The sequence below is a fragment of the Crinia signifera genome, chromosome 5 (assembly GCF_055691185.1).
Source record: "Crinia signifera chromosome 5, ASM5569118v1, whole genome shotgun sequence".
Taxonomy (NCBI): Eukaryota; Metazoa; Chordata; class Amphibia; order Anura; family Myobatrachidae; genus Crinia; species Crinia signifera.
In genome coordinates, this window is record NC_139221.1 from 269,017,730 (window position 1) to 269,039,688 (window position 21,959).

The following is a 21,959-nucleotide window of genomic DNA, read 5'->3' on the forward strand; positions in this document are numbered from 1 at the left end:
AGGATGATGATAATGGGGATCAAGATGATGACAAAGCTGATGGGAGTTACGAGGATCCCACTCTACCAGAGTTAGGGACACCTGTTGTACAAGTGGATATGGCAGATGTACCAGCCCTTATTGGCTCAATATGGCTAGTGCTCTTATCTGACACTGATGAGCCTGAGCTAGTGGCAAAACTCAGGGATGTTTTCAAAAAACAAAAGATATCAAAGCCCAATTGCCACATTCGGACCACTTAATGGAGATCCATACTGACCAATGGGAGGCTTTGGGCAAGAAATCCTCATTTTCTAAGAGAGTTCTAGCTAGGTACCCCTTGCCACCAGAAGATTGCAAATTGTGGGAAGCCTCTCCCCCGGTAGATTCCCATGTTACACATGTTAAACCATCTGTCCTCCCTATTACCACAGGATCTTCTCTAAAGGATCCTACGAATAGGCGCTTAGAGCACTCTCTTAAAGCCATGTTTTCCCTCACAGGAGCGGTCCAAAGACCTACTGTGGCTGCAACCTGGGCCACAAAGGCTATTCTGCCATGGCTTCAGGTCATGGAGGACAAATTACCCATTGATCAGAAGATGAAAGACTATGCGTGTCTCATATTAAGCTGGCTGCAATATATGTAATGGAGGCATTGTCTGATGCTGGAGTCCTAGCTGCAAAGGCATCTGCAAACTCTGTATTGGCACGTCGTATCCTGTGGCTATGGCCCTGGAAGGCTGACATAGAGTCTAAAAAGACACTAGAAATGCTACCCTTTAAGGGGGATGTTTTGTTTGGGGAAGAGCTCAATAAAATTGTAGCAGCTAAGACTGAATGCCTTCCCTCAGCTCTCCCTCAGAGACCGAAAAGTACACCTTTTTGGTCCTTTTGTCCCCAAGGTAAAGCGAGGGGTCAATCCTTTCCTCGCACATCAACCACTGCCAAGCCAACCAAGTCTAAGCCAAAACAAGCCTGGGCCACTAGACAACCCCCAGTCAATCCAGATAAACCTGCAGCATGACGGGGTGAGCCTCCCGCAGGGGGACCTCAAAGTGGGAGGCAGACTTCTACAATTCACACAACAGTGGCTCACCACATCGGCAGATGTTTGGGTGAGAGAAGTCATGTCAAGGGGATACTCCATCTCGTTCAAAAGAACCCCCCCCACAAAAGTTCTTTTGTACAGGCCTCCCTCACAATCCACAAAAAGCAAAACAATTATTGCAAATATTGGCCTCCCTGTTGCAGTCTCAGGTCATTTTACCAGTCCCTCAACACCAGCGAGGGATAGGTTTTTTTTCCACCCTGTTTCTAGTCCCAAAACCAAATGGGACTTACAGGCCCATACTAAATTTGAAGGCACTCAACAAATTTGTCAGGGTGCCAAAATTCTGCATAGAAACCCTGAGGACATTAGTTCTAGCATTAGAACCGGGAGATTACATGGTCTCCCTGGATGTACGGGATGCATATCTACATGTACCCATACTTCCTTCACACCATAGAGTTCTCCAATTTGTCCCACTATTTTCAATTCCAGGCCCTTCCATTCGGCTTGGCCACTGCCCCTCGGGTGTTTACCAAGGTGATGGCAGTAATGGCAGCATATCTGCATCTCCAGGGGATCAGTGTATTTCCCTACCTGAACGATTTGCTCCTCGTAGCAAAGTCACCAGTAGTGCTATTAGCACATTTACAAACAACGTTTGCTGTTATCCAATAGCATGGTTGGCTCCTCAATTGGGAGAAGTCCTCCCTCACTCCGTCACGTCAGATTCGGCACCTGGGTGCTTGTCTAGACTCCCAAACACAGAGATTGTTCCTACCAGGGGACAAGCGTCAATCTCTACAATGAAGGATACGCCTCTTCTTACAGAGCCCCAGAGTATCCATCCATCTGGCAATGCAAATTCTGGGTCTAATGGTGTCAACATTCTACATGGTCAAGTGGGCGCAATTTCACCCCCGCCCCCTCCAACGTCTGATCCTTCAGAAATGGGATGGACAACATCAGCGCATAAGGACCACATTCATGGCACTGACTCCAGAGGTTCAGATATCTCTCCAGTGGTGGCTACAATTGCCTCACCTGAAGCAGGGACATCCTTTCTGGTTCACAGATTGGATTCTCCTCACTACCGATGCCAGGCTATGAGGCTGGGGAGTGGTAGTAGAATCCCGGTCCTTGCAAGGCGTATGGCCCAAGCTATAAACATGCCTGCCCGTCAATGTCCTGGAGCTTCGAGCAGTGCACAACACTCTTGTTCACTCACAGGATCTTCTTCAAGGCAAATCTGTACAAGGCAGGTCAGACAATGCCACAACAGTGGCATACATTAACCATCAGGGGGCACCCGCAGCACAGTAGTCATGCGAGAGGTGTCCAAAATCCTAACTTGGGTGGAACAACACCTACTGGCACTGCCAGCGGTGTTCATACCAGGAATTCTAAACAGGGAAGCGGACTTTCTAAGTTCATCCGGGGGGGTGGTCTCTCCACCCAGAAGTCTGTTGGGGCCTTCCAGACGTGGATCTCATGGCGTCCGTCACAACAACAAAACATTAGTGTACAGGTCGCGGTCCAGGGATCCTCAAGCCAGCTTCGCGGTGGCCTATAGTCAATACTTTCCACATGGGAATTGCAAGAGACTAACCTCGAAAATGTGTCTTCCAGCACTACATTTGAACACATTCTGAATTATAAGGTGTGCCCAAATGAAAAGGAGACTTCTGCTGTAGTGGCATTATATCTAATTGCAAAGGGTTAATGTGTTTGCCGATAGATGGTGTGGCGTATTTCCCAGTTATGCATGTGTAGTGAACACCTTCATTAAAGGTCAACGGTTTACCTGTGACAAGGTGGTGCAGGACACTGTGGAAAACTGGATCCATCAGCAACCCAGCAGTTTCTAGACTGAAGCCACCCACTCCCTTCCTACGTGCTGGGATCAGTGCATCAATGTCGAAGGCAATTATTTGTAATTGTAATGTTATGTGTAGTTGTAATGTAAACTGTAATTAAAAAAAATACACTTTGATTAAAATATTCTTTACATACAATTGTAGTCTCCTTTTCATACAACCATAGACTCCTTTTCATTTGGGCACGTCTTATATATTAAGCAGAGAGATGTGTGTACAGGCTCACATGGGCGCCTGGTCCGATACTGCACATCCTGTACCCAATCACAATATCTCTGTGTCGGCTCTGAAGTTATCATCGGATGTATGACATACTGTAAGCACCATGTTTCTGGAGATCTGTCCATTAGGCTTAACACAGGTGTCCCAATCACTTGCTATGCATACCTTCCAACTGTCCTGGTTACAGCCCCACTATTTGGACACTGTCCGGCTGTCTCTCCCATGGGCAATGTCCCGCTTTTCTCCAATGCGGAGGAACATGGCCAGCACTCTGATAGCTGCTGACCATGCCCCAGTCCCTCTGCCTCAGGAAAACATGACCTGTGTCATGGACAAGAAGAAATGTCACTTTTTTCATTCAAATTCCATCCATTGTTTTATTGTTTTTTTTTATTGTCTTGCAGATCAAGGAATAAGCAGGACACAACATGAATACGAAACAAAGGTACAATTCTTTTTCTTCTTTCTGTGTTTTTAATTGTGATAATTATAAACAAAGTGAGCTACTCGTAATTCTTAAAATCAATATATAATGTATTTGTCACCAGTGCAATTTAATGGAATTGTCACATACACTGAAAGAAAGATAATTGGGTAAGGGAACTTTTATTCTAATATGTTTTCAATGAATTGCATTACAATGTTTGGCATCAGGGTTCATTGTGTTTAATGCATGTAAGCCCTGTACCCAAAAAGGTGACAGATACCCCACCTCACTCTTAATGAATACGATTTTATAATAATTGTTAGGTATTTACAATTACATTGGTGTCAAATATAATCTTTGAAATTATGTTTTTTTATTGTAAATTAAAAAAATATTTCCCAGCACTGTACATTTTAAAGACCCAATCCCATGCAGTTATTTAAATCCTGGGATTCTGGGATTCATTTGATCATGGCGCTGTCAGGCAGCAGCAGTACTCCTCCTCTTAAACGTGAGATACTGTAGATGAGTATGACAGCCATGACCTCTGATATCAGGTCACACCGCGCACAGCTGCATTGCACAACTGGGGGCAGCAGGGCAGCGTCTGAGGCACAGTCGTATACTGAAGGTAGTGTATTAAAATTAATATACAACCGTACATGCACTCACTACTGAAATCCAGGGATTGAAAGCTCTAATTGGTGGATTCAAACCTTCCAAATTTAAGGCAAAATTAAAAATGTGACCTTCCTAGGATCGTCATACTGTAAAAGCAAATGACAGGCAATGAAATGTAACAGAAGTTAGAGACAACGCTTTCCAAAGGAACGTACAATCAAAGAAGTGTGTGAAACAACTGATATACAGGGAATAACAATATAATCTGCTCATGGATAACAGCACTGTGTTTCTGGCACCATAGACACAATAGCCACCTCTTAGCAGTTGATAATTATAGGTGTAGTTCATTTTCCTGGCTCTAGACAGTTGGCATCCTCAGTGGAACTATGCAGACCAGCACTGACTGCTTGGGAATTGGATCCAAACAATTGGTTGCTTTTGCTGACTTGAAAGGAGAAGGAAAATCCAGAAATTCTTCAACAGAATCTAAATGCAAACAATGTCCGTTCTGGCACAAGTTCCCCAAATTGAATAGCCATTACTATTTCTTCTATATAAACGGTTGAATGAAGATATGTAGTGTGGTATCAATACAAACATGATCATCTGGTACAACATGTGATGAACTGCATAAAACATGTTATGCATTTCATGGGATTACTGGCCACGTCTTCAGACAGTATATGCCTATTTTGTCTGACAATCCTATTGCTGGAATCAGAATAAATGCACTGTTTAGCTTTGCAGTTTATCAGCATCTAGCTTGTCCTATGCTCAGGATAATAACCAGAAAAAGCAATGTAAATTGTCTGAAGAAGTGGGCAGCAGTCCCATGAAATGCATAAAACAGTTTATGCCATTTATCACATACTGGGGCAGATGTATTAAGCCACAACAAGAGATAAATGCAAGGGCAGTACGGATGGTGTAATGGATAGCATTACTGCCTCACAGCACTGAGGTCATGGGTTCGATCCCCACCATGGCTCTAACTGTGCGGAGTTTGTATATTCTCCCCGTGCTTGCGTGGGTTTACTCCGGGCACTCCGGTTTTCTCCCACAATCCAAAAATATACAGATAGGTTAATTGGCTTCCAACAAATTTAACCCTAGAATGTCTGTGTGTGCGTGTACATGTGGTAGGGAATATAGATTGTAAGCTCCACTGGGGCAGGGACTGATGTGAATGTTTATATATTCTCTGTAAAGTGCTGCGTAATATGTATGCGCTATATAAGAAACTGTTAATAAATAAATAATAAAAGGGTGATAAGGAGAGCTAAACGTCCAGCCAATTAGCTCCTTACTGACTTTTTTCAAACACAGGCTGTAACATGGCAGTTAGCAGGTGATTGGCTGGACGTTTATCTCTCATCACTCTTGGATTTATCTCTTGTTAAAGCTTAATACATCTGCCCCACTGTATCATATAAATCATAACATGTTTGTATTGATTCCATACTACAAATCTTAAATATATATCTAGAAGAAGTAGTATTGGCTATTCAGTACTATAATTCATCAATAAATTATTTGTTGTTTTTAGAAGTAGTACTGAATATTTATTTGGCGGTCCTTGTACAACAAAGGACATTTTTTGCATTTGGCAACTTTAGGCCCAGTGGTAATTCTTGGTTCCAGGTAGCTGGCAACCTCGGACACAGTGCTTGTTCCTGGCTCCAGGTAGTTGCCAACCTCGGACACAGGGCTAGTTTCTGGCTCCAGGTAGTTGCCAACCTCAGACACAGTGCTTGTTCCTGGCTCCAGGTAGTTGCCAACCTCGGACACAGTGCTAGTTCCTGACTCCAGGCAGTTGGAAACCTTAGGCACATGACTAGTTCCTGATTCCAGTCAGTTGGCAACCTCAGGCACAGTGCTAGTTCCATCTGCTCCTGGAACCAGGTATCTGTTATTTACAAATACAGTGCAACACTAGTTTCTGGCCCCTGGTCATTGATAATTACAAGTACAGCACTAGTTCCTAATTCCAGGCAGTAGTCTGTATCATTGTAGAACTGTATAAAGGCTTTATAAACACAGGGATTTAAATGAAACTAAAATGGATCTGGACCACATATGCAAATTATAATTTACTTTATTGATACTTATTTGGTTATAGGACAAAGAGACAGACGCAAAGAAAGAAAACCTTCCAACCTTTACTGAAAACTCAATGTCGCACGAGTTCATATCAGAACCCTATGACAGACAATTGAAAAGGTTTGAGGACTTCCATTACATCTCAGATGACGACGACGACGATGATGATGATGACAAAAAAGCTGGAATTGAGAATGTAAAGAGCGAGACCTACACCAGAGAGCTGGTTGCTCAGAAGAAGTCAGCTGAGACTGACACAGATTCCGATGAAGATATAGAACTTCATCACTGGGTCCAGGAAAGTTTTGCACAGGATGACAGATCGTTGCAAACAGAACCAAAGAAAATGGGGCAAGATGTACAGTTACAAGTGCAGTCTTCCAACAGTGATACGTATGGCTACATCGTGACACAGAAGAGGTAAGTGTTAATATGTTAAACTTTGTATGTTATTTAAATGTGTTATGTGAAAAAACAACATTATTTTACCATAGTATGCAGACAAAAGTGAATTAAAGTAATTTGCAATCATCATTATTAATATGATTAATAATCATTCATACTATTACTATATTAATAATCACTAATAATTATTAATTATTAGTATTAATTTGGAAATATTGTGGAACCCTTGCATTGGTCATACACTCCATACACACACACACACACACAACACGTAAAAACTATTTGTAAATTAGTATTCTGTTTAGAACTATGTTTCCTCTTCAGCATCTGAATCTATCACACTGGGGTGCGGATTAAAGAGTCAAACTGTGTCTATGTTGACAGTCAATAGGTGGATCAGAAAAAAGTCAACATTGACACAGGCAATATGTCAACAGGAAAATAGTAGACACATGAAAAAGTCTACATGAGTTTTTCACCTGTCTTCATGGACCCCAAATTAGTGTTGGGCATACCCTCATTGGTGCCACCCTCACATGGTGCCCCACTACTGCTCTGCACACTTTACCATTCCCAGTTGTAGGCCATTTGCATCATAAAGCATGGAAAAACTAAAAAAATTGTGAAAAACTTATGTCAAACTTTTTGTGTGACTGTTGCCATGTCAACCTTTTGCTTATGTCAACCTTTGGTCAATGTCGACCTAGTGCATGTCAATCATATTATGTTGACCTACAGACCATCGACATAGACTCTGTCGACCTATCATCTGTATATTATCACATTGCACTACTAATTTTTCATCAAAAGGAACCGAAAGTTCTAAGCTAAAATGTTTTTATTTCAACCAATTCCTTTCTAGCCAGCCCCACATAAAGCTATGTTCAAAGTTTAATATTCACTAGACATACTGATGACACCCACGAGACATAGAATTGAAATCCATTATTATTGTCTGTGGTGCTGAAATGTCCGCTACACTCTGCCAAGCTTCCCCAGGTTAAATGAAATGAACCACTTTTCCATTCAGTCAGAGGTAAGGATTTCTATCAGGAATATATCTCCAGATTGAATGTTTAAATTGACCTCACAACACTGGGAAGGGGTACAGCAATTTTGCAAGGTAATTCTAACACAGGTTCCCAGCTTCTTGCCTAAAATAATGTAACGACTCTTCATCTTCAGCTGGTCAAATAATCAGGGGAGTAAGTCTGGTGTTCATAAGGGTGATTTGCCAGTTTGAGTTATTTTAGTGCTATCTGGACCCTTGAAATAGATGGCTCTTGATTCCACCATTGAGTGAGTCAAATTGATTCTTGCCCTCTGGACTCTACAGATTTCAGTAATGTATACAGACACAGCATATATGTCACAGGGAGAAAAAAATGTTAATGCTTGCCTTTTATCTTATTCCTATAAAGAGGGGACAATGGATGATAACAATATGATACCGTACATACAGTATGTGTAATCACAATCTTGTTATTATTAATAATAATAATAATAATAATAATTTATTTTATTATTTATATAGCGCTCTTTCTCCAACAGGACTCAATGCACTTTACAGACATCAAAAACAATGCACACAAGAAAAGCAGGGATATGGGCTGGCAGCTGACATCCGGTTAAGTCAGCTGTCCGCCCCCACATGCACATCTCAACCGCATTTCCATATGCACGCCCTGCGTTTTCATGGGAACGCCCATGAAATACAGGGCATGCGCATATGGTAATGACCCTGATCAGCCTGCCACTCCCCTCTCCACCCCCTGCTCGGAAGGCCAGAAGCGAGCACTCGGCGATCGTACTTCTTGCCGATTTTGCATGCTCCCTGTGTACAGACATGCACAGAAATGGTTCTGCGCATGCATACACACACAACATCAGTACGCTGCCCGAATTCACATCCGAGCGAAGCGATCTGAATAATGGCCATAGGGTGATATCTTATTACAATGACAACAAATGGAGAAACTTGCGCCACAGGACTGCTGCAAAGTCTTCACCGAAGGTTACCACACCAATCGATAGTTTTGTACAAACATGGTGAAAAACTGTTGCGCTGTCCCAAATGACAAGTCCCTGAATCCTCTTCTTATTCCACTGGAAGTCAGCCAAACATTGAAAGATAAGACAAGGAGAGACTATATCAGGGAAACTGTATAGTAACATTTTCCATACACAGTACCCAGTCTGTGTTACTGACCTGTCTTTCTTGCCCTATTTACACACAAAGGTTTCTTTAGGATCCGCAGCTGGTCCCACGTCCCCAAATAAACAGGGCTTACCTTACGATTATGCCCTATATGCACATATAGGTATCTTTGAGTCCTCCACCCTGGATTCTTTCACCCATGGATCAGTCAGGTACTCCAGAACATCCACAGATAGAAAAGGGTTTTATTCAGCAGACAAAAAAGTTCCAGGTAAAAAATTGCAAATAAAATCCAAAACCGATAAATACAATAACATTTGAGAATGTCTCAGGGGTACACCTTATACACCACCTCAACTCACCCGGGTTTTTGAGACTAAGGTGGGTTTGCCAATCAGGATGGAATGTTGTCATAAAGGGTCCCTGGACAATTCTGGTATTAGTTCCTCCTCACCTTCGGATCATCTATTGGGACTTCCGGATTCCACAGTCTCCTATACATACACCCTTTTCAGAACTCTTGGGTTTGATCCGAGGCTTGGATTTCCACAGCTGATAGTCTCCCTGCTACAACTATGCAGTATAAATCCAAGTTATCATGTTGTTCTATCTTTTCATATTCTTATATGATATGCATACTTTTGCCATATGAAAGTTGTGTCTGTGTTTAGGTTACCTTGCTCACTGATTACAATCTTCTGTCTGTTAAGTGGCATTGGTTGGCTACAAGCTTCTAGTGCACTACTGATTCTAATTATCTCAGTAAGCTGACCAAGTCCTTGTGACGCCACTCCAGCAAATACCCGCCCCCTCCTTTTCCCCTTGCAACCATGTGAGGGCATGTGTTACACATCCTCTCGCGTGTGCCCACAGTAGGAGAAATAATTTGATGATCGCTGACCATCGAATGATTTCTCCCATCTTCGCAAATATAGGTCACTGGAGCCTGATTTATATCTGTGGGTGCCGGGACAAAGACAGGGCAGGCGTCTGTCATGTGACGTCAGCCGCCCATCCCCATCAGACTTCATCCCACCTGCATGCCCATGGGAACACCCAGCATTTTCATTGGGACGCATTTCATGGGCGTTCCCATGGCCCTGCGCCACCGGCCCCACCCCGTTCACCCCTGTCCCTCCCTCCCTGCTGTGAATGGCCCGGCAACATTGTAAATCGCCGAGGCCGTTCACAGTCCGGGTTTGAAAATGAGCAAAAATGCGCATCCGCAAACCCCAACCATCAGGGCAGGGGCCGAATTCGGTTCACTAAGAGCAAACCGGTATCCGCCCCATAGTTCTCTGTATTACTGAATACAGTATTTTATGAGGAAGTTTTTTTTTTTTACCTCAAGTTTTCCTCCCGTGGGATTTTTGTCTTTTGTTTTATTCCTTTTGGTTATTCTCCCCTGCTTTCCCTCCATCACCCCCATTTTCTCATTTTGGCCTGACAGGTGCACTCAAATTCATTGTTTTTTTTCATGTATTATATGGACTGATTAAGCCTGTACCAGTACCATCATATATTTGTGCTACATGTCACCCCTGCAGGAATGTTCCTGGAACATAGGGGGCACTATCTCACCTGTGAAAGGTAAAAGGGTTTTTAAATATCTTCTGAAAATGCAGGTTCATTTGGCTCTATTCTACTACTCGAAACTGCAAAATAAACAACAATGAATAGGATTATGTTGGCTTCAGCCAGCGCTGGAGGGGTGGTAATTCTTTTACATAAGTCTTTAATATACGGTCCACTCCTTGCTGTTTGACCCTCATAGGCAATATGTCATTGTTGATGTGACTATCCAATCTGTTAGCTATGCCATATGTAATATATATGGTTTACAACAATTATTAACCCCTGGTAAATGAAAGGACGTTCCTCCTTGGTTGTGTGCTCCTTTCTTTGCCAAGCAGCTCCACCTCTCGGATGTTTTGAGGGTACATCATCCGATGCATAGTGAATTATCTTGCCTTTCTGCTGAGTGTGGTACCTTTGGCGGAGTTGCAGGCAGTGCTTACCCACTCGCTAGGCAGCGAACAAACGCTGCCTATCTAGTGGATTTGAATCAGGCCCTTAGTTGAGGCTTTTCTCCTATTACAATGGAAGAATTACAGTATCAATAGTGGTTAATCACTTAGGAGTTTTTAGGGGAATATCATAAGATTTTGTTCCCTAGAATTGAAGGCACACTGCTGGCCATGTACAGTATAACTCCATTCTCAACACCAAAACCCTGCCAGAATATTTCAATTCTGCAACCCTGAAGGTACCTGATAGTATTTGGAACTTCCAGAGTCGCATAGGCCTACATCCCTTTTAAATCTAGATTACAAGATCCTGATGAAAATGATGGCAGAGGAACTTAAATACAGTATGTTCTGCCATCAGTGATACACTTGATACATTTGTATGGGGCCTTCACAAGGTTTTTACTATTAAACAGTTGGCTGGAGTCACCTGGGAGTCTAGACAGTGCGACTCTATTGTCTCTGGATGCTGAGTAATCATGTAATAGAGTCATATTTATGAAACGCCTGTCTGTTTTGGATACTCAGATGACTTTTTTACATATGTTCTCAGATGACTTTCTACATATGGTGCATACTTTTTACTCAAAGCCCATGACACAAGACAAGAGGCATGTCATGGTTATTTGTATTCTCCATTTTTGGTACAGAGTGGCATTGGACAGGGATACCCTCTCTTCCTGCTTCTGTTCGCCCTGGCTCTTGCAGTTACTCTGAAGAATAGAACATCTTTGATGGGAATACGAGTGGGGATGAGGGAAAACAAACTGTCATTATTTGATATGACGACAACCCTTTTCACCTCACTAGTTTTTGTCCTTTTCAGAGTGAATATTCACAAATTGGAAAACATGCCTCTGTGAACCCTTTCACAGTTATTCTACGCCACTTTCTCCTTGACACATTGGGGCAGATGTATTAAGCCTTAACAAGAGATAAATGCACGGGTGATAAGAAGAGATAAACCTCCAGCCAATCAGCTCCTTATTGACTTTTTTCAAACACAGGCTGTAACATGGCAGTTAGCAGGTGATTGGCTGGACTTTTATCTCTCCTCGATTTATCTCTTGTTAAAGCTTAATACATATGCCCCAATATTACAAATCTGGGCCATCTTTGAAGTACTTAAGTTACTCTAGTCCCATCTATTTCATCCAATTATTTTACTCCTATGGAATTGAGCATTTGTTGGATAGTTGGTGTCTTCTTCTCTGATCTCTTCTTGGTACAGTAGTACTAGTTATCAAAATGATCATATTTCCAAAAGCTATCATATCTTACGAATATAGGTATATTGCTATCCATCTAGGTCAGGCATGTCCAAACGGTGGCCCTCCAGTTGTTGTGAAACTACATGTACCATCATGCCTTGCCACTGTTTTGCTATTAGGGAATGCTAAAACTATGGCAAGGCATGCTGGGATGTGTAGTTTCACAACAGCTGGAGGGCCACAGTTTGGACATGCATGATCTAGGTAATCTATGTCATCAGCATTGTACTCCTCTTCTGGTCCTTGTTACCAGAGGAGCCGTTAGAGGGGCAAAGCAGATACAAAGTTCAGATATGTTCTGGGGCCTGGATTGCCAAAATTATACTGCCTTGCCCAAAGATAGGCTAATCACTCTTAGCCAGTGGTGCATCCTTTTAAGAGGGATGCAGTGCAAACACTGTCTGTGCACCCTAGTAGCCAAGTTGGATAGATCCCCTGCATTTCTAATTGATTAATTTCTGCATGATCTCCCCTATACCCCACCTACCTTCCTGGCAGCTCTCAACAGAATCAACTGACTGTTTATTCACTTGCTCGTACATATGCCATGGTGCAGGCATCAGATGCACATTCACTAATGTCTTGGGCAACATTTCCCTTGCAGAAAACAAAATAAGAGCAATGCTCTGCTTATGAAATAGTCAAAAATGGACAGTTTTATAATGAGATTTTCAGGTAACTTCTTTATGAGGATCAAAACAACTTTGTACAAATAACAAACTCCTAGATTAATTGAAAACGGAAATAAAAATGTGAGTGGCCATGGAAACCCTAATTAATTTACTTTCATGGAACATTTATTGATGTGTTCAGAATGTTCCTGGGAAATAAATTATTCTATTCAGCCCTCATCACAGATAAACTCCATGCACTGTAGACCACGTAAGAGTCCATTGAATTCTACCTCTGCGTGAATATAATGGCTCGTATATCCTTAAAGGAACATTCTAGAGAAACATCACTAATAGCATTATAGGAAGCAGTATTCCCAGATCTGAGCTAATTAACATCCTTCTGTTAATGCCCTTTACATGTATTAGTAAATACATGAACCGTGCATTGTAATGGAATCAACGTAGCTCATGTAGTTGCTTTGAAAAATCTTAATGGTGCACTAAAGATTTTAGAATTGATGTCTAGTAATTACAGCTACCGCCCCAGTGCACATTATCATGTAGATGGAAAGATTGAAATTTATTCCCCTCACTATTATTTGGAAGAAGCAGAAAGAAAAGTGGGTACTTATGTAGTAACTGGGCTGCCGATTTTGAAATCGGGTCCATCGCATCGCATCGCACCCGACCATATCGCATGCGATGCGATGCGATGCGATGGACCCGATTTTTCCATAGGATTCAATGTTAAAATGGACTGAGTCCATTTTAACATGGAATTCAATGGGAAAAGGGGTCCTTTTCATACCCCTACTATCCAAGTGGGCATGGAGTTGGATATAAACCTGTGGCGAGCGTAGCGAGCCACCGAGCCCGAAGCGTGGCGAGCGTAGCGAGCCCCGCGAGGGGACACAGAATACCGTCCCCTCGCGGGGCTCGCTTCGCTCGCCACGCTTCGGGCTCGGTGGCTCGCTACGCTCGCCACAGGTTTATATCCAACTCCATGCCCACTTGGATAGTAGGGGTATGAAAAGGACCCCTTTTTCCCATTGAATTCCATGTTAAAATGGACTCAGTCCATTTTAACATTGAATCCTATGGAAAAATCGGGTCATCGCATCGCATCGCATCGCATCGTATGCGATGCGATGCGATATCGTATCGCATCGCATCTGATTGTATGCCTTAACTTAAGGCATACAATCAAAAAATCGGCAGCCCAGATACTACATAAGTACCGAAAAGTGTCAGCACTCCACATTCTCATGTGTTTCTATAATGTCGTACTGTGTAACTAGGTTTATCAATTCATATCAAGTACCACTATGAAATGACCAGTTAGCAAATAATAAAGTTTTTATATTTGACATTTTAAGCTGTATTTCTATCAAAACAGAAACATAGAAACATAGAAACATAGAATTTGACGGCAGATAAGTCTGCCCCTTTTTTTAAACATGTTACCTCAAACCATATTTGAAATGGTGCCTTCATAGTGAATGATCTACCCCATCACTGCCAAAAGTCCCCCTGTACCCTCTCCTTGTCACACCTGCATTGACTTCATTCATCATAACTGTACACTTTCTCACAATCAGGGCACTTGTCATCAATTTGCGAGACTTGGTACTATTGCCTTGTATATGGTGTTTTGCTAAAAACAGATTGTGCACATGATCATGCCGGGTCACATGACCATCAGAATGCCGGCAACGGGATCCTGATGGTGAAAATGACATACATTTTTAGTAATTGTTCTATGGCTAATCCGAACGCAAACCCTAAATCAGCCCTCCCATCCCTTAACCCATGCAGTCTAGTCCTACAATGTCCCCTACGACAGCCTAACCTTTCCCCTTGCAGCCCAGTCCTAACCCACCCACATACTAACCCTGCCCCTACCCTCTCGTAGCTTAACCTATCTCCCTCCCTCTAACCATGTGTATTGTTGTAGCCTGGATGGAATGCTTTGAGGTGCTGGTGTAGGAGCCTGGTGGTGAAGCAGGTTACCTGCCCACAAGGCAGTGAAAGTTATCATTTAAATGAGGTTGTTGACAGGTCCATCTTAACAGCATTATGGGCACTCGGGCAAAGCCTTACAGTGAGGCCTCTACCTCTACGACCTCACCTCTCTGTGCTCCTCATAGCCGGATAAAGGGGGGTCAGTACCCAAGGCCCCCCTCTCTGAAAGGGCCCCCTACAGACATGGATTGGATCTCTGTTAGCAATCTGATCCATGGCACTACTCCCCCCATGGAAGCCATCACAGTCGCTGGCGCTGCAGAGCCAGCATGGGCTCTAGCAGCTAAATTCTGCAATATTCAGCCGTCATAGCCGCAGCCTGTGCTGGGAGTGACTGAAGTGCAGTGGTGTCATTAGGCAACCGCAGCTACAGTGGTGGCGGGGGGGGGAGCTGTAGCTGCAGGGGCACAGGAGTACGGCGGTGCAGTGCAGTGCCAGGCACCATCTGCCCCCTGGCTTCATGCCTGTTCATAGAGGCGCTCAGGATTCATATGTGTGGGTGGTGGCGGTAGCCAGACTCCGGAGGCAGGATGAATGACTGCTGCTGTGGCTGCTCTCACAGTATTCTCCACCTCTCATTGGATGCACAGAGCACTGAACTGGGAAGCCTCCAAGTAACAACTGGTTACCAGTGCGGGAGACAGTGACCTGACAAAAATGAATGCAGGTGAGTCTGCTTGCGCTGCTAGGTAGACTGCTGAGGGGAGGCTATTAAAGGTGCTGGGGTGAGGGGGAGTGCTGTAGTGAGTGTGGGAATACTGTGGGATGGTGTAAACGGGAGGAGTGATGTTTGAGTACAATGTGGGATAGACAATGCACTATGAAGGAGGTAGCAGGGGGTGTTGTGGAACGATAGTGAAGAGGTCATTGTCAACTTACCAACTGGCAATAGCGGGGTCAAATGAGACAGCTGTCCCTGGCACAGACTATGGGGCCCCAATGCATAGCTGTGGCAGGGATGTATTTTTTTCATATTTGCCACTTAGTGCTTGACACCCGCTCATAGATGTGCCAGCTAAACAATGGTTGTGGACAGACAGACCCTCCAGAGTCTAGAATACTAGAAATATAGTTGTAAAAGTATTAGTTGCGCCATTGCCAATACGAGAGCACCAGCGTTCTGTAAGCTGGAGCTGAAGCTCCTAGTGAAAGGTATGGATAGGAGGGTGGGCAGGGCAGCGCTCCAATGTGTCCAATTCTGCCAAACCGGCGCCATTTGGCAGGGGGTCCAAAATGTCTAATTACACCACTGCTGGCACGCAGGCTGCAAGAAAGGAAACGGGGGCCCAGCCACTGCAGCTAGCACGGGAGAGAGGGCAGGTGGGCTATACTACTTTCCCTTCCTTGCCTGCTTGCTGCTTGCGCAGAGTTTGGAAAAAGTTCAGTTTTTGGAATCACACCTACCCATACTCATACTGTACCCTGTAAATATGTAAAAATACTTTCGATAGAAATTGACTGTAGTCCATGCCCCTCTCACCCCTTCACCTCCCTCTCTTTTCTTCTTTTTGTTTGAGTTACTTTTTATTTTTTTGCAGTCTATTATTGGTCTCTTGTTAAAATTTTTACTTGGTCTGCTTACTAATATTGGGGGTCATGCAGGTGTGGTTAACCTGTAATACCAAGTGCAGAGTACCGATGTTCGGTACTTAGCTTGCACATGACCTATTCTACTTGGGTTCAAACAGGATCTGTGATGTCAGTGTTTGACAGTGTTCTGCTGCTCAAGCAGTGGGCGGCAACCATCTTCGTTTGTGATAACAGAGGAGTATCGCCTTTGATTAGGGGGTGGGATGAGATCGGGAATCTCTGTCGTAGGATGGAGGTTTCCTGGCATCTGCGGTGGCGGCTTGCGCGACAATGGGAGATGGGATGATAGGATCAGATGCTGCATCCCAGGCCATACTAGACATCTCCTACTACTCCTATTACTATGTAGCGATATCACTGCTGCTTGCTTGGAAGTAACTCCAACTAAACCTGAATGAGCCTCATTTCTTGGCAAATTGTAAAGAAAAACCATAAGTTCTAACAATATTTTATTTAAAAAATTTATCAAAAACTATAATATAAATAAGATATTGTATTTTGAGTGACTTCCCTCTGCATCATTTGTATTATATGCAAGTTACTAATGTCAGAAGATGGCAGTGGTGTACAAACTACTAATAACTGGAGAAAAATGATATTGTACACTCCTATTTGCATCTTTGTATAATGCATTTAAATTATATTCAAATATTTGTATTAGTTTTTCATTTTATTTATCTCCATAGTAATAGATATGTACAAAATGTTTACAGTGTATTACCCACATATTTCTAGCTGTATGGCCCTTATTCTGATTCGTGCGGTACGGCCCGCGTGCGGCCGTACCGCCGATGTTTTCCGTCTGCACATGCGCAGAGGTCAATCTGCGCATGTGCAGGCGAATTCGCCGCACATAGCGTTACTACGCCGCAAAGGGGGCGTATAGGGGAGTGAGAGGCTTCATGCCCTCATTTCCCTATGTATACGCCCCGCGTTTCATGGGCGTTCCCATGCAAACGCGGGGCGTACGCATGCTAATGAGGGCATGACGCAACTCATGGGGGCGGAAAGCTGACGTCGCCGGATGTCAGCTTTCAGCCCCCATACAAGCTACCACACGGACGATTGTCCGTGTGGTCTCAGCTTGCGGGAGCTGCCGCGGCGTGCGGACCTGCCTTCGATGGTCGACGACCATCGAATGCAGGGGGCAGCTCCCACCATGGTGGAGGCGTAGCCTCCACCATTTTTATGCGGATCGCCAGCCGTCCGTGTACGGACGGCCGTGGCGATCCGTAGGGTGGGCGGGGATTCGTCTGGTGCGGTCGGAGCCGCATATGCGGCTCGACCGCACCAACCAGAATAAGGGCCTATACTTTGTATTTGTTATGACTATACCCTGCTTGTGAACATTGGCAAATCCAATATCTAATTTGTATGAAACGATCATATAAGCTCGCTCATTTTAGCTTGTCACCTCTTATTTCTTGCTAAGTCTACGTAGCAGACAAGGAAATAGGGGTGTATTTTGATGTGAATTCTATATGACACATCTAGATCCTCTCTTCTTTAATAGCCCTGGAGAGTTAATTCCCATCTATTCTGTTCCATTACTACATTAGGTGGACCTTTCTAAGTTTTAGTAATCTTCACTGACCTTCCCAGGTGAGAACCTGAAATTGATTTTCACAAAGTGTCACCTGGGCTGTAATTGGTTCAGACTTGCATCTGTCTAAGTTAAGATACGTATTCATCACGCCCAGTGGGGCAATGTGAGCAGCATAGGGATTAATACTGTGAAAAGCAGTAAATATGTTAATTCCATGAGATTTCAAATGCTTTTATACAGGATTCCACTAGTTTTTTTTTTGTTTTTTTTTCAAAAGAAAAAAAATCTTAATATTTATACTCTGATGCTATCACAATATCAATTTACTCCAAAGTGAAAAATACTGTCTATAAAATGTATTATGAACATGGTGTTCATTTTGCTATAAGTCTTATTTATGTTTTATATGTGCATTGTATACACTGTTGCACATTCCTGTATAAAAAGCTCAGTTATGGCTCCCATGTATCCGCTACATATTGCTGCTATCTGCCGATCCTCTGACAGCCTTTTTTGGGAAATTGGGAATATGAAACATGTTTAAAATTCCGTATTCCCCATCTGCAGCAAAAATGGCAGGGATCAGAAAATCAGGGATTTTTAACACGGTTTATTTCCCAGAGACCCCGATGGACAGCTGATCATGGATGGCCATCAGCAGATCGGGGAACTGGTTTCCAGAAGTGTGGGGCCTTTACTCTGAAACCTCAGGATATATATATATATATATCATTTTTTTAGGACTTTATTTTAGAAAGTTTGCAGAGCGCCGAACCTGGAAGTAGCGGGCGGCCATTCTGCCGCCATGAAACTTAACAAGTACAGACTCTCCTTAGAAGCACCAACCCCATCAGACTAGGCTGAGTCATGTTCTCATCATTACAGGTGGATTTCACAATGTGGCTTCCCCTGTTATAGAGTGATCCTGCACAGACATTCTAGCCTGGTGTTAACTTGAAGTGTAGCAGGTGGAAACACTGGTGGTCCCGCTGATCTGGCCTAACCAGAGCAAATGCAGATAATATACTGCACCTGAGCTATCAGATTCCTACTGATGGTGTAATGGTTAGCATTACTGCCTCACAGTGCTGAGGTCATGGGTTCGATACCCACCATGACCCTAACTGTGCGGAGTTTGTATATTCTCCCCGTGCTTGCGTGGATTTCCGCCAGGTACTCCGATTTCCTCCCACAGTCCAAAAATATACTGGTAGGTCAATTGGATCCCAACAAATTAACCCTAGAATGTCTGTGTGTGTGTGTACATGTGGTAGGGAATATAGATTGTAAGCTCCACTGGGGCAGGGACTGATGTGAGTGTTCATATACAGAATTCTCTGTACAGCGCTCCAGAATATGTGTGCGCTATATAAGAAACTGTTAATACATAAATAAATACTTACCATCATGGAGATACCATAAAGTAAGCCAAAAGGGCAGGTCATATGATTTATCATTTCAGACCTACTACCAAGTGCAAAATACCAACCATTATATACCAGCAGTGATGGTTGGCTCTACAACTGGTGCTAAAAACACTGTCATTATGTCTCCATCTGCCTATTTCCTGGAATAAGGGAGGCTGTACTACTCTCCCGTGAGGATATGGAACAAGTATGCTGAGATTAGAAGACCGTGTCACTGCACCAGGTTTTAGACTGCTCTAGTATATTACATGACATAGCCTGAACATAACACAATGTTCTCTACTCTTCCGATAAATATTGTTATGAGGAAACGGACGTCTATTGGTCTTAAATTTTAGTCACATCACAAACTGGTCTCTGGGACGAGCTTGTTAGAGAAAAGGAGAGAGGCTGGAAATGACATAATTCTTCTATAAATTGCCTGTTAGCTCTGCGCCTTTCAATTTAAAAATAATATTTAGTCTGACAATTGAGATAGAACGCACTAAAACATAATGCAATGCCAGCCAGTCATTTTGTTCTTCCGATGAGCTGTTGTTTACACAGTAATTACCCGTGGGCAGTTAGCTACTGAGCATGCAGCACAGAAGATCACAGCGTAGGTCAGAAAAGTCACTATTTGTAGATGTAAGGCTGCTGAGCCTGTAGATGAATAGAATGGATTTTTTTTCTAGCTAATTCTATACATCTATTCCATACAGATAACGCATGACGTCAATCCGCAAGCTATGAATGTCTTTTTTAGTTCCTTTTGCGCAAACTGCTGGGATTTGACCCTCTGCTACTGTGTTTTGCCTAGCAATCACTTTCTCACCCACTGCGTTTAAAAATAAACCCCTTATTTCTGTAGGAATCACATTAAAAAATAAACTATTTCCTTTTTTTAAAAGCAGTGCTTTTCATGTTTCCGTTATTTTTAACTCCTTACTTGCCAGGGATCTGTGTGACAGAGCCTAAGTGCCTACAGCTGCGATACTCCTACGTTCCTTTTATGTATTTTTCTTTTGTCAATGCCAGGATGCCGAGTGAGGAGATGGAACAATAATCTACTTATAGGGATATACCAGGTAGTAGACATAATGACAGTACTGTATGAAGAGAAATATGAATTAACATACAGGAAAAAGTAAATTTATAATCCATATTAAACATATACTATATACAACTTTGTGAAGTGGTTACGTTGAAAAAAAAAATATATTGTCTATTCACAATTTTGCAATCTTCTACCTTAATCATAGTTACCAACACCTACTTTATATAATATAATGCTGTCATGTGTCTGAAATGCGCAGTGAGCTGGATTCCCCCCATACCCGCTGACTCTTGGTGATGGTGATGAGAGGAGAGGAGGCAAGGACCTTTAATTATAGTGCTGAGGGTACAAGAGTTGGGGGGAGCTGAAGTGACCTGATCCAATTTACTAACATTAAGTATTTTCCAAAGTCCCTTTGATGTTGATCTTTGCACACACAATATGAAGAGAGGTAGGCGTGGCCATCAACATTTGCATAATGTACAGCGGCCCAATTATCTACAACAGGGTGAGGCCACACATTTGGCCTTACACACTCTATGTCTGGACTTCAAAGATCTCCTGGTGGCCCTGGAGACCTAGTCTCAGCTTGAAATCTATTGTATAAGCATATACCCATGCTTACTGACGTTCATTCTTAAGTGTGTATGCATTGACAAGCATGATAAATAGAGGATGGCTGGCATAGTTAACTTTGGTGCTCAAGTAGCTCATCTATAAACAATAGTTTAGGATGGTGCTGTATGGAATACAGGGACCTTTTTTCTATCAATGGATGAAAACCTGTTCTGCTGGAGACAATAGGTTTGTTGTTATTTTGGCCTTAGGAATTCATTTTAAGGATACATAACAAAAAGCCAGTTTTCATCTGGGATAGTGTTTCTCACTATTTATCAAGCCCTACCTGCCGGTAAAGATGATTGCCAGTATCCCCAGTCATGGACTTCACTGGCTACCTATGGTGAAACTTAGCAAATCACTGCGCGATTAGGCCTATATCTTACTGTACTTGTTTCTTCCTCCGATCACTATATCCTATCAGGGCCCAGGTTTGTCTGAGGGGCACGGCAGGTGCCTGGTCCACCTGTTAAAGAGTAGAAATGCCCTGTTTGGCCATATCTCACAGATTTCATCACACTCCTATCACACAGGCCCCAGTTCAACCCTTTCTAATGGCATGGAGTCTAGGATGTGATGTCAACTTATTCCTTAAAATTCAAGACATGAATAGTACAGGTTCTGTGGCTGTCTGCATGGAACCCAATTAAATGTATACCTCTCACCATCTTAACCCTTCGAGTGTCAACATCTCTGTGAGAGATTGCACAAAATATCTGCTTAAAATGCCAGCCTTGCTCACATTTGTTATATAATTTCAAATAAAAAAAAGTATTAAAAAAGATAAGATTTCCTATATATTGTAAGGTAAACATTACAGGTCATTACGGTGAATAAAAATGTTTGCTTGGCAACTTTTTACACTTAGAGTATTTTGACAAATTCACATGGCACTCAAAGGGTTAATGGCTGGTGCATTATTTGTTTGTGGGCCTGTTACACTTGCAGGAACAATGTAAGCTTACA

At 42.9% G+C, this 21,959-nt stretch overlaps 1 protein-coding gene across 1 annotated transcript in view; it reads left to right on the top strand.

Moving 5' to 3' along the window:
* Positions 1-21,959, top strand: part of PTPRN2 (protein tyrosine phosphatase receptor type N2) — a 947,086-nt gene that overhangs the window by 357,764 nt on the left and 567,363 nt on the right. The window contains exons 8-9 of the mRNA XM_083188999.1: positions 3,533-3,573; positions 6,299-6,699. Coding sequence (XP_083045125.1) covers positions 3,533-3,573; positions 6,299-6,699 — 442 coding nt within the window. The remainder of the gene's footprint in view (positions 1-3,532; positions 3,574-6,298; positions 6,700-21,959) is intronic.